The sequence below is a fragment of the Ammospiza nelsoni genome, chromosome Z (genome assembly GCF_027579445.1).
Source record: "Ammospiza nelsoni isolate bAmmNel1 chromosome Z, bAmmNel1.pri, whole genome shotgun sequence".
Classification (NCBI taxonomy): Eukaryota; Metazoa; Chordata; class Aves; order Passeriformes; family Passerellidae; genus Ammospiza; species Ammospiza nelsoni.
Window position 1 is genome coordinate 37,900,589 of NC_080669.1, and position 12,257 is coordinate 37,912,845.

A 12,257-nucleotide genomic window follows, 5' to 3' on the forward strand; every position below is an offset into this window, starting at 1 on the left:
AGTACCTGACAAATCTCCTTAACCTCCTATTTATTGTACTAAGAAGACACATTACCACTTTCGACTAAGAACACAGCAGTTGACAATACTAATCCATTCTTACCTACTTTATAAGTTATTTAGGTGTTCAGAACATAGACAGTATGGAATTTAAAAAAAAACCCCAACAACCCCCCACATTTAATTAATGAATTATGAATTTTAGTTTCTAACCTATTCAGGAGGGAGCTTGCTTTTCTTTAAATGCCAAATTTTACTAATATAAATCTTCTGTTAAGTTAGATGTTAGCAGTAATCAGCTATATTGCTTTCTTTAAGGAACAGCCTTACATTTAATCCGGCAATACACAGAAATGCAGTTTCTTGACAAAGAGACAAACAAGTTTTTAGAACCAACTGTATCTCTCAGTGCATCCAAATTCTAGCAATCTTTTCAACTTAAGATGTCAAAGGAAAAAAAAATCTCAGATCCTAGTTCTGTTTCTTACTGTTAATGCAATCTTTCTGAGGAGCATGAAAATCACTTCATCTTCCTCAGGCAAGTGAAGTCTTTTAGCCTTTCTCCAAGTTAGAATACTGCAGCATTTTCGTAAATAACTGCAAAACTCACTCACAAAGTATGTGTAGTGGTATTAGTAAAAGAAATTGTGTAAATATTTGAAATGGTCTTTCAGAGAAAATATATGTCTATAAATATATGAAGAAGAAAAGCAATTATAAGCAGAAAATTGTGTATCATTTTCACCTCAAATTCACCCAAGAACAGACAGCCTGCTGAGAGAAACATTCACTTCTAACAAACAGAGAAATCCCAATCTTCATCTGAATCTAGTAAATTCAGATATATCTATTTAGTGAAGGATGCACTGAACAAAGAATATGTATGTATGATTTGAATGACATAGGTATTGAAAAGAACACTTCAAATCTTCCCACCAGAAAACACCTTTTTGTGAGTGTTATCAAAGCATCTGTATGAAATTTTTTTTCCTCATAATTTTATTCTGTCATAAACTAATCACAGCTTCACTAAACTCACCAGATTAAACAACCCAAAATTTAGGGTACCTTCTTTTAAAACAAGTATTGAAGTTTATATTGAGGCATATCAGTATCAAGCTATATGATTTAACATCTATTGCACTGGAGCTATTAATTAACAATTTATAGAAATAAATAGAACCTTAAAAATATACAGGTACTACCATACCTAAAAAGAAATAAATATATAGGTTGTGCATATCAATAAGAAACATAAATACTTTACTTGATTAAGACAAGCTGGTATCAGGAATTAAAAATATGTCTGTTATTGATACCTGTTTACGTTATTTGTGTAAGAGTTTCTCTTCAAAGAATAAGGAACCAGAGCAAATGGTTCACCTCATCTAATAAAAAAAAAGTGCTGTTAAAGAGTTGCTTAGTTCCAGCTGACCTTGAATGTAATTGGCTACTTTGGATGTCTCTATGGTATATGCCACTAAGAAGATAAAAATATACAGGATTAAAATCTGAACTGATAAAGCTAAGAAATTAAGTATTACTCCTTTAATAAGCCTACTTTATGAAAGTACGTGAATACTAAAATATCTTCTTACTGATTGCTGTCGAACTGTGAATAAGTTTAAAAATAAGCTATCAAAAGCAGAAGTATCTAATATTTTAATTTTCTTCTTCTTACCTGTTTAAAACTTATGATTAAAGAATGCAAAGCATGTCTATTTTTTTTTTCACACCATGTCTATCTACCTGACCTTACTTGTATGCCACCACACTCACCAAATTTTTATATACACTGAAGTCTATACAAGTAATATTATTTTATATCTTAAAATAAAGATGGAGGCATTTATTTTATATTTTGGTTTTTTACAGTGCAACAGTAAAAATGCTCTTCTTTTTCTGTATTATTTAAGCATTCAGTTGAAACCCTATACAATTTTAAGAACACTGTTTTACAAGGGCAAGGTTGATTATTGCAAAGATGAGATTGTTTCACTGTGCTGAAAAATGAAAGCTACAAAAAGCCCCACAAAACCCCCAAACATTTTAAGTCACAAAACCCAACAAAGCTAAATAAAAGAGTCTATCAATTAAGATGCCAGGGCAGAGACCATTTCTTCCTGTTGTGAATAAAGGCATGAACAAGCTTGGGTGGTGGTGAACTGTGGGAAAGAAAAGAGACTTTTTCTTTAATTTTAAAAACCAAAATATATAGGGCTCAAAATTTAAGAACCACTTTTACTCCTTGGTATCAATGTATTATATTAGACTGCCACTTGAATTTTGAAAGTACTTATACAACACAGGTTTGGAATTGTAGAAACAACGATAGAAAGTGAAGGTGAAATGATGATTTAGGATGCATACATTATAAAATTGTATCTGCATGACTAAAAAGAAATCAAGGACCACAAGATATTTATCATGTTTTGACATGTTACCACAACTTTCCTGTCTCCTTTTTTGATTCAGTCACAGATACATGCCGTTACAACAAAAATGCAATTTTGTGCTACATTTTGTCGTAAATATTATGAAGAAATTAAGATATATCAATTAATTTTCTAAGTTGAGGAACAGTACAGAGTAAGAAGCCTACAATTTAAATTTGGTTTAAAACTCCTCAATGGGAAGGATTGATACTTACAAAGTAATAAACCAAACCTGTCTACCTGTCAGTAGCAAACTGTAGCCCTAAGGTTTATTTTGTCAATGTTCTTTGCCTCTATTCTATCACCTATATTATTACATTGCATTGTATCTTGAAAGATTTGAGCAATAACCAAGCATTTTACACTAAATTAAGTTGTTCCAGTAGCAAACAACTGTTAAAGAACTGCAGAATTAGGATGCATTTCAGGATCATGACTGTCTCAAAAAAAAATTGTATGTAGCCTTCAATTAATAAAAACCAGAAGCTGTGAAATGTAATTCAGTATCCAATAATCTATGTAACCTATTTGTTTAAAAGTTCTTCCTATATTTTGTTTGCCTACAATTGACCTTTCTCTTCACAGTCTCTGAACAAATGAAAACGTGTGTTTTAGACAAGTAAAACATGGTGAAAAAACATGTATTAATGTACAAAAAGTAGACAGAAATTAAGATTTCAAATACGATTTGTCTTCTAGACCTTGCCTTCTTTATATTCCTAATAGCCATTTAAAAATCTCGAATCAAGCATTTCTCAAAGAAATCAAACACAAGACTAACATCTTAAATATACACTGCAGTTATATCAGAAAGAAAATAGCAATAGTATTAACAAGTAACCTGACTGAAAACACTAGCTATTTATCAAGTGAAACACCTAAGACTAGGGAATTGTGAGGGAGGAAAAAAAAACCTACAGAAACCAACAGGTAAATTGGAAATGTCACGGTCTTTTAGCCTTAGTGAGGTAAGGCATTTTTAGTAAATAATAACACCAGTGAAAACACTCCTTAATAAATTTAACAACTTCCTTCAGCATCCTCCACTATACATCATTTGAAATCGCTACTTTGCTGCAACTCATCCTCTTTGACATGTACTTTCATTGTAATATTTTCAATATTTATGACATTCGTACTGCTTTTGCAGCTGGAATAATTTTGGTTCTCCTCTTGCTTGACACTTCCTCTCTCAGAATTACAAGTGCTTGTATTTCTCAAAATCCTGGTGAAGCAGTCCCTTTGCTCAGTTATCAATTCACAGAGGAAAACTGGGAGATGAAAAGACAGTAGTAGGGCTGAAGAGCAGACACAAGCAGCAAAGCTTGCTTTAAATAGAAAATAACTAAAAGCTGTTGAGCTCAGGTCACCACCCATTACTGACTTGCCATCACAAAGTTTTCTCTCTTCCCATGTTAGATATCCACCTGGTTTCAAATACTCAAATACTCTCAAATACCTAAAATAGTCTCTTTGTTCAAATACCTCAAATACTCTCTCTGTTCCTTTGTTTGTCATCAGAGATTCTGATAACATCATCTTTTCCCTCATTACTCATTACATCTACAGAAAGTTCTAAATTCTGATGAAAAAATGATATATCTCTATTGTCACCTCACATATTCCAAACTGACAAATGTATGCTCCATCCTAAGATTATATTCAGGAAACAGACAATGCAGGTTTTAAAATATTATTGTGACCTCTATCAAAAATCAAAGTATTCCTGTACTTTTTAATTTATTTTCTCTATAAATTGCAAACACCTTGTGATAGCTAGATCTGTCACTTATGTCCCCTATAAATTTCACACACTTCACATATATTAGTGCACACCACCCAGTTTTAAGAGCAGAAAAGTGATGTTATACATTGAAGAATCTTGAAAGTGTTTCTAAGTACCCTAAAATTTCAATGGGCTATGTAGTATGTTGCATTTACATTTTTTTTACACAAGAACTACGACATTTGGCTTATTCACCAAAAAAAAATTTCAGGTGCCTAATTAATGCCTAATCATCTTACCTTTACAGATTCACTTAAGACTTGGGTTCTATCTGCTTCTTCACTGGATTGCAATTCTAGTTTATTATTTAACTCCTGTAGCTGTTGTGCTTGTTCATTCAAAAGCAATTGTGCCTGATGCTCCCGATGTAATGCATTATTTAATTCTTCACATACACTTTCAAACCTCTCATGGGTGATTAATTTCTGATAAGAAAAATAAATTGTGTTTGATTATGTAACTATACTTACCTGTTTACATACTTGACTTCCCAAGTTCCACTTGGGAGCATATTAAATTCTAAAATAAAAGTATGCTAAAGGTTATTATTTATTTAGGTTTTTTAACTCAAAGACAGACCACCAAGCAATGAAATGACCAGACAAATTTATTCACTGTATTTTTTCAAAACAGCATTCAGACTACTGTAAACAGTATGCATTTGCTATTCTATTCAGATTAACACCCTAGATTGCTAAAAACCAATATTTAGAAGGAAATATGCAGATAAATGTCCCACATTTTAGTGCATATCTTGTCAATCCTTGTAAACATCTTCCTGAACTCATTCTCACTTTCCAAAAGTGTTCCAGAAAGACAAAATAGTTCTTCAAGGAAAATAATTGTCAACACTTGAATGGCAATCTAAACTATGATAATTTCTTCCAATTTTCCCAGAACTGTCAGCATTAAAACTCAGTATGAGCAAAACTGAAGATAAGCAGATATAATTTTGTCTGTTTGAGTAAGAAAAACCAATATTTTACCAGCTAGGAATAGGAAGAAGAATTGATTTGACATTATCTGTTAAATACTCTCTGCTTGGAAGTATCTTGATTGGGACACACTGATGAGTCTACCAACTATGCTTCAGTATCAGGTCACAGCTACAGAAAACACAGCTTTTTCTGGGCCACAGCTGTTTTAGCTGTACAGCATACCTGTTGAACATGTATTCATTAACCATTCTTAATTCTCAACCATTAACAATCTCAAATAGTTCAAACATATGTTCAATTCTGAATGCAACCTACAAGAAATAAGCATAGTAGGCAAGGTTCATAGTGAACCTCCAGCATGCTAAAGCAAAACAAGTTTCTTCCCCTCCAAGGGCTGAAGACACAGTTCTGTACATATGACAGGAGTCTGAGAACCCACCAAATACCATTACCCCTCAATTACCATGTCTATTAGTCACAATACTGTGGTTTCAAGCAGTTAAGGAACCTTTTTGTTGTGTCTTCTTGCTCCTGTAGGACAACCTATTTACAGGCTAGCGAATGCACTGTGTTTAAGTAAATAAATCAGTGACAGCTAGGAGTCAGAGGAATTTGGTGCATACATGCTAGCAGGAATGTAGAAGAGAGCCTTTTTTTCCCCTTCCATAAACTTAGCCCTTCAGAGGAACAGCCACACTAAAATTTGCATTGATTAGCTCAGGTCATAACCCAGCATCAAAGATACAAAAAAATGTCTATCATAATATTCAGCAATATCCACACAGAGTTTATACTTCTTGAAGTTCTCATGAACACACGTATTCAATACCCTCATGGCAGCTGACTTTAATCTGCTGAAATGAGATCTATAAATGTTTTTGGGGTATATAAATCACATCAACATTTTCAACACACAGAAGAAAACCTGGTTGCTGAAGACCAAACATATAATTTACAAGAGCATCTCATTCTACAAATCAAAAAGAAACTCTTGGGGAAGGGAAGCCTTTCTAAACACATCTGACTTCTAGTTTAGTCACCCTTACAATGCAAATCTTCTGGAAAATTCTTTTAATATTAGAATGATTTTATACTTATTTTCAAAAGAATACACACAAACATGTCTTATAAGCAGTCACGTCTAAATCAAATATACTTACTTGCTTAAGCGTATTTAATTGCTCTTGCAGCCTCTGTGCTTTGTCTGCTTCTTTTTTCATCTCACTGAAATTTGATTTGAATTCTGCAAGTTGTAGGCGCAGTGAGAGGCGTTCCACTTCTGCTGTATGTAGTCTTTGTGTAAATTCAAATATTTGCTTCTGCAAGGATTCTATGTTTTTCTGTTAATAATCAGAAAGAAATTTATATGCTTTAACATGAACTATTTTATCAATAAAAGAGTCACATGTAATACCCGAGCAAATTGGACAAAACTCTCATTTTGTCCATCATCTCTAAGCTTCATGAGTGCAAAATGTGAACTTGTTTCTCCTTCGTACTCTTGAGGGTAACTGAAAATTCTGTTTTCAAGAAAGTACTATTTTAATGTAAGGCCCACAATAAAAGAGCAATTATTGCAGGTCTCTCCTTTCCCTCTGATTATAGGGAAAAGGCTATCTTTATTGAAAGACGGAATGCAAAGCACGAAAAAACGGAACCACCACCCCCCACCCCCCAAAAAAGAAACCACAACAAAGAAACAACTCCGTAACATTTAATTGAAGCCAAAAGCAAGTTAGTTCTTACAAAGCAAATACAACTTTGAAAGAACTTTAAAAACCCCTTTTCTTAGATACATCAAATATCTTCTTAAAATTCTTTGACATAAAAGAAAAAGTACATTGGTGCTCTAATGCTTCTGGGTGTTGGGATTCTGATGTCTACATAGTTGTAATGGTTCAATGTAACAGTCTCATAAACTGAAACAAAATTATGGTGCTCTCCAGAGAGCTTCATCCCAACACTTAGACCATGAACCTACTGCTTACATAAAGTAGGACTATAATTATACATACCATACTGGATACTCTGTCACACAATCCAGCTTCCAGGGCCTGGGTATTTATTTTATTCAGTCCATGAGCCAGGCTCTGCACCAAGGAGTCTTTCTCCAGATAAGTAATGCACTTGCAGTGGTCTAATGGAACCGTCTCCATTATAACACTCAGCTTGTCCATAAGTTTTGAAAATGAATTCCTGGCTGCATTTAACAGTAACTTTCCAGAAAGCCAGGACTTTGTACCTTTAAAAAAAAAAAAACAAAAAAACCCCAGACAAACAAAACCCCCAAACAAACAAACAAAAAACCCCCTACAAAAAAACAAAACCCAAATCAAAACACAGAAAAGAAACATCAAGTAGGTTATTAGTTTCAGTTTCTTTCAGCGAAAGAAACCACAATAAAAAAGATCTTAAAGCTACTCAATAGAAATTTTCCACTGGAAGATTGAGTTCAAAGGAATATTTCAGAGAGAGACTTGAAGACAAATTGTGTATTTAGAAATGAAAATCCTAATCCTATCCATTTGCAAATGGGAGGGTAGAATAAGATTCTAAAGAATAGGATTTCTTTGTCACAGACTACTTGTCCAGTTGTTATCATGTTCTCCAGTACCATCCTTTCTAAAGACTTTAGTGTTCTAATTTTGTCATTCAGAAAACATGCAAGACAAATGCAAGCAAATGGAAGTCAGGTCAAATAAGTCAGAAGTAATAGCACATGGTGAAACACATTATTATAATATTTACAATGCAAACTTCTGAGGGTTTCCTGATTTTTCCTCCCTCCCCTCTACAGATGTCTAAATCATTTGCTGTTCAAAATTAGTGAGGCTTGGTACCTTAATGCCATACTATTTATATTCTGAGACAGGAGAATATAATTTACCTTATTCCAAGGCAATTAAAATTTTACAGCTACAATTACGTATTTCCCCACAGGATTTTGGTAATCATCCTTCTCATATAATGGACTTAAGGCCCCAGCACACCCAACATGTCCTGCTTACTGCTAGATTCGTCAGGTCTGTAATTAATAATTGTGTTTAATGTTGATAAATAAAATTGTCAGTGCTCCTTCCCCTAATTGGTATTCCAGATAACAGTTAATAGGTTTATTTATGCCTTAATAAAAGTCTTGTAATTTAGTTTTCCCTCTGCTAGGCAGGTCTTAATCTGTCATTACTTGTCTTATGATACTATCAGTGTAAGATGACAAGCATGGAAGAGCTTATTTGCATTCAGTAGTACAGGAGATCTCCTGTTGCTGCAGTGAACTAAAATATTTGCTTAAGAGTATAAACAGAAAAAAATAACCCTGGCTTAAGTTAAAGAATTTCTGTTTATAGACTGTGAGGGAAAAAGCCAGAGGTACAAAGCAAACAGAATATGATTATTGATGTGTTTTTATTACAAATCTCATTGTAAAGAAGATCATTTACATGTGAGGCTGAGATTTATCTGTAAGCAATAACAAAAAAAGCACATTATAAAATCAAATCTTTTATTTTCAAACCCATTTTCCTGTTCAGGTTTGACATAGCACCACTCCAATGAAGCCAGTGCTTAACTGGAGTATCATTTTTGAGTACATGCTCTCCATAACTACAGTGACTAGCAGATCTGTCTTTTCTTCATGACTAAAATAGCACCTTTGAGGTTAAAAATCTGACGAGGCATTTTTATCTTGCACTTCAACTAACTAAACATCCTTTGCAATAAAAAAAATTATTCTTTTCATACCCAGAAAATACTGCTATTGCAATTCTCCAGTCAGAATGCATTCACTAGTTGAATGTTTAGTTAAATTAACCTAAAATTAAAACTAGAACATTTTTATGGCCTTCTATGTAAGCTGATGCCAAAACCTTCTCAAAAACTGTCCTTTGCCATGATTTTTGGAATATATAGAATAAAGGAGCTCAATGAGCTACTGTTCCTTCGCTTTTCCCAGTATTTCCACTTGCTGTCTCAGGTTATGAGATATTGTTTGCCTGTCATAAGCACATATTTTTTCTCCATATGTGCAGTACCTAGCATGGCAGCACTTCCCCTATGCCTAGAATCTCATGTTTAAAGGTATCAAAAGTAAATTTAAAATAATAATGCAGACAAATCTATTGTAGCATTTTCAAATGATCATTCCACTTCTCAACAAGCACTCCCCTCAACCAGCACAGTTCAAGATATCACAGAATCACAGAATCACCAGGTTGAAAGAGACCTTAAAGATCATTAAGTCCAACCCGTGCCCTAACACCTTAACTAAACCATGGTACTGAGTGCCACATCCAGTCTTTTTTTGAACACATCCAGAGATGGGGACTCCATCACCTCCCCGGGCAGGCCATTCCAATATTTTATCACTCTTTCTGTGAAAAACTTCTTCCTAATATACAACCTATATTTCCCCTGACACAGCTTGATCACAGCTTAAGGCATTTTCTTGGGATAGCAATAAATAGTCATGTCCTCCATTATTTTTATGAAGAGTAGCTTTGACTAAATAGACAGAAATATTTTGAAGGAAGTTACTGATTGCTTTGAAAGATAAAATGAAAACATAAATCAGTTCCACAAGGAACTGTATCTATAATAACTGAGAGGATAATAGACTGTTTAAGTATATATATCTTAAGTACCTGCCATGAAGGATGAAAGAATTACAATAAAAATTAAATTATGTGTTAAATTATGTACTTTATGATGTCTCTAAGAAATTATTAACACAAATACAGGTATACGACAAAGCAATTAAGTTTTACATTAAGTAAATGGAAAAAAAGTGTCAAATATTACTTCACTGAAAGATGAAAAAACAATTCTTGTTTATTCTGTTTTGGTGCAATTGAACACCAGTCAGCAGGATTAACTTTGTACTATGCAAGACTTAAATGTTCATGTCAAACTTCTAAAGCTTTATATATTTAACAGTTGATGATATTTGTAGTGAAAACTTTGGCTGTTACCGTCTCTGGTTTATGACAGTACAGATTTTGTTCAAACAAACCTAAAATCTAACTTTACAAAAAACCCAAAACAAACAAAAAAACTCCAACACTGCAATGAATTTGCATTGAAACTGAAGCAAAGAGATCATTCCAAGGCATGCTGGAATGAGTCCCAAACTAACTAACACTATAAAGTGAAATGATCATCAATGTCAAAACAGAACCACTTATTTAAAAGACTGAGAAAGGTGCCTCAAAATGGTTCCCCAGAACCTAGCCATTTTTAAACATAATTTCTAAGACACTGAATCATTCCATCTTGATGATCCAGACAGCACCTTCTTGTAGCACTCTCTCCTGTGACATATAGTCTAATCCGGAACTGCCATTATTTAAAGACATGAAAGGATTGCCTATTTATAATTTTTTAAGAAATTCAACATAATTAAAGTCAGTTTGAAGATTTAAGTTCTACTTAAACTACTACTTATAGAACATAATGTAATTTTCTAAGTGTGGAAGCTTTCAAATATATTCCTTCAGAGCCTAATTACTTCAACACTTCTGGAAATTTCATATCAAACTTTAAATTATTTATTACTATTTTTTGACCCAAAAATTCTTAGGAGACTTGATCTCATGAGCAACAGAATTCCAAGTAAAACATGAGCAGATAGACCTTGAGATTCTGTGGAAATTACTTAAATAGACGTAAGATATTAAAGAATCACCAAACTGACTGTGGTCATAACATTCCCAGCATGGTTCTTCCTAATTCTCAAAATCAAGCCTGTGTTGAGTGCAGAGATATCTAGTAAATGGAGACCAGTAGAATTCCCATATTGTTCAAATTGCCAAAATATCATGATGTTTAAGGTATTGTAATCAGTCGCTTCAGCAGATCCATGCTGCTGCTCCATTTCTCTCAATTCTTCTTCAATTTGCTGTTCCTACACAATACTCTGTACACAGGAACATTTGCAGTATAAACCCTGTAAATACTCTGAAATACAGTTCAAACTTCGCTTTGTAAGGATATAAATTTAAGTTACTGAAAACAGGATGACCAAAGAAGAAAGCTATGAAACTGAATCAAAACAATTTTGTTTCAGCGTCTTCTGGGATCGGTTTGTTATTTAGGCTTCTGGGAAATGAATCATCTTATTACTGTCCTGCTACTTCCATTTATTCATATAAATTATCTCTCCTTAAACATCCTTTATTCTGTAACAGAAGTGCCAGTACTTTAAAACTACAGTTTACTGAAGAACTAAGGATGGCAGCAATGCAGAGAACCATGCAAACTCTTAGGTCAGTTCTTGCTGCAAATAAATAAAGGAAAATAGTTAACAGCTAGGAATCATGAGGTGATATTTCCAAAGACTGACACTACAATTTTTCATAGGCATTGTAGAATTCTATACAAGCAGAGACTGGGAAAATTAGGAAATCTAGACACATACCTAATTAAACATAAACTTAGAGAAGAAACATTGCAGAGACATAAAATAAGGACTGCTATGCATTGTATAAACTGAGAGCATTTTATTTCTCTCTCCAAAACTGTAAGATAGCAAATAAAGCACATGAAAATGTTATCCATGAAATTCACTGTTTTCCAGATTTGGAACTACTAAATTCATATAACATAAAACATGGTATGAAATTATTTCCTTTCAGTCAGCAGCTGTAATGTCCCAAGTTGAAGACGTGCCAGTTTCAGAGCCCGTACTTAAGAAATACACAAATCAAATAAAAACAAAACTACATAGATTTTCTTCATAGAAAAAAATATTAGGTTGAGCTCCAGGAAAACACTTCCTGAATATTAGACCAGATGAAGAAGATAACTGGGAACCTTGTAAGAGTTACTTCAAGGTTCTTACAAGAACCTTGTAAGAGTTACTTAATTTAAAAGGTTAGCCTACTTTTTAGGCTAAGCTTTTAAAAACAGGTTAGCCAAATATCTATTTGTGTGGTTTAGATTATTTTTAATATCTCACAGTCAAACAGGCAGAATGATATAAATGCTTTCTAAAAGCACTCTCCAGCCTTCTGTTCCCATGACTATATACCAGAAGGATAAAGTATCACATCACCAATTAAAGAAAATTCAATCTGTTCCATCAATACAGCTCTCAGGAGATTT

The 12,257-nt window shown here is 33.5% G+C and overlaps 1 protein-coding gene across 2 annotated transcripts in view; it reads right to left on the reverse strand.

Moving 5' to 3' along the window:
- The window catches only part of CCDC171 (coiled-coil domain containing 171), a 150,475-nt gene that overhangs the window by 68,893 nt on the left and 69,325 nt on the right, over nt 1-12,257 (reverse strand). For both annotated transcript variants that reach the window (XM_059492458.1, XM_059492457.1), the window contains exons 17-19: nt 7,175-7,401; nt 6,320-6,499; nt 4,461-4,646 (exon numbers count right to left, since the gene is read on the reverse strand). In XM_059492458.1, the coding sequence (XP_059348441.1) occupies nt 4,461-4,646; nt 6,320-6,499; nt 7,175-7,401 (593 nt within the window). The remainder of the gene's footprint in view (nt 1-4,460; nt 4,647-6,319; nt 6,500-7,174; nt 7,402-12,257) is intronic.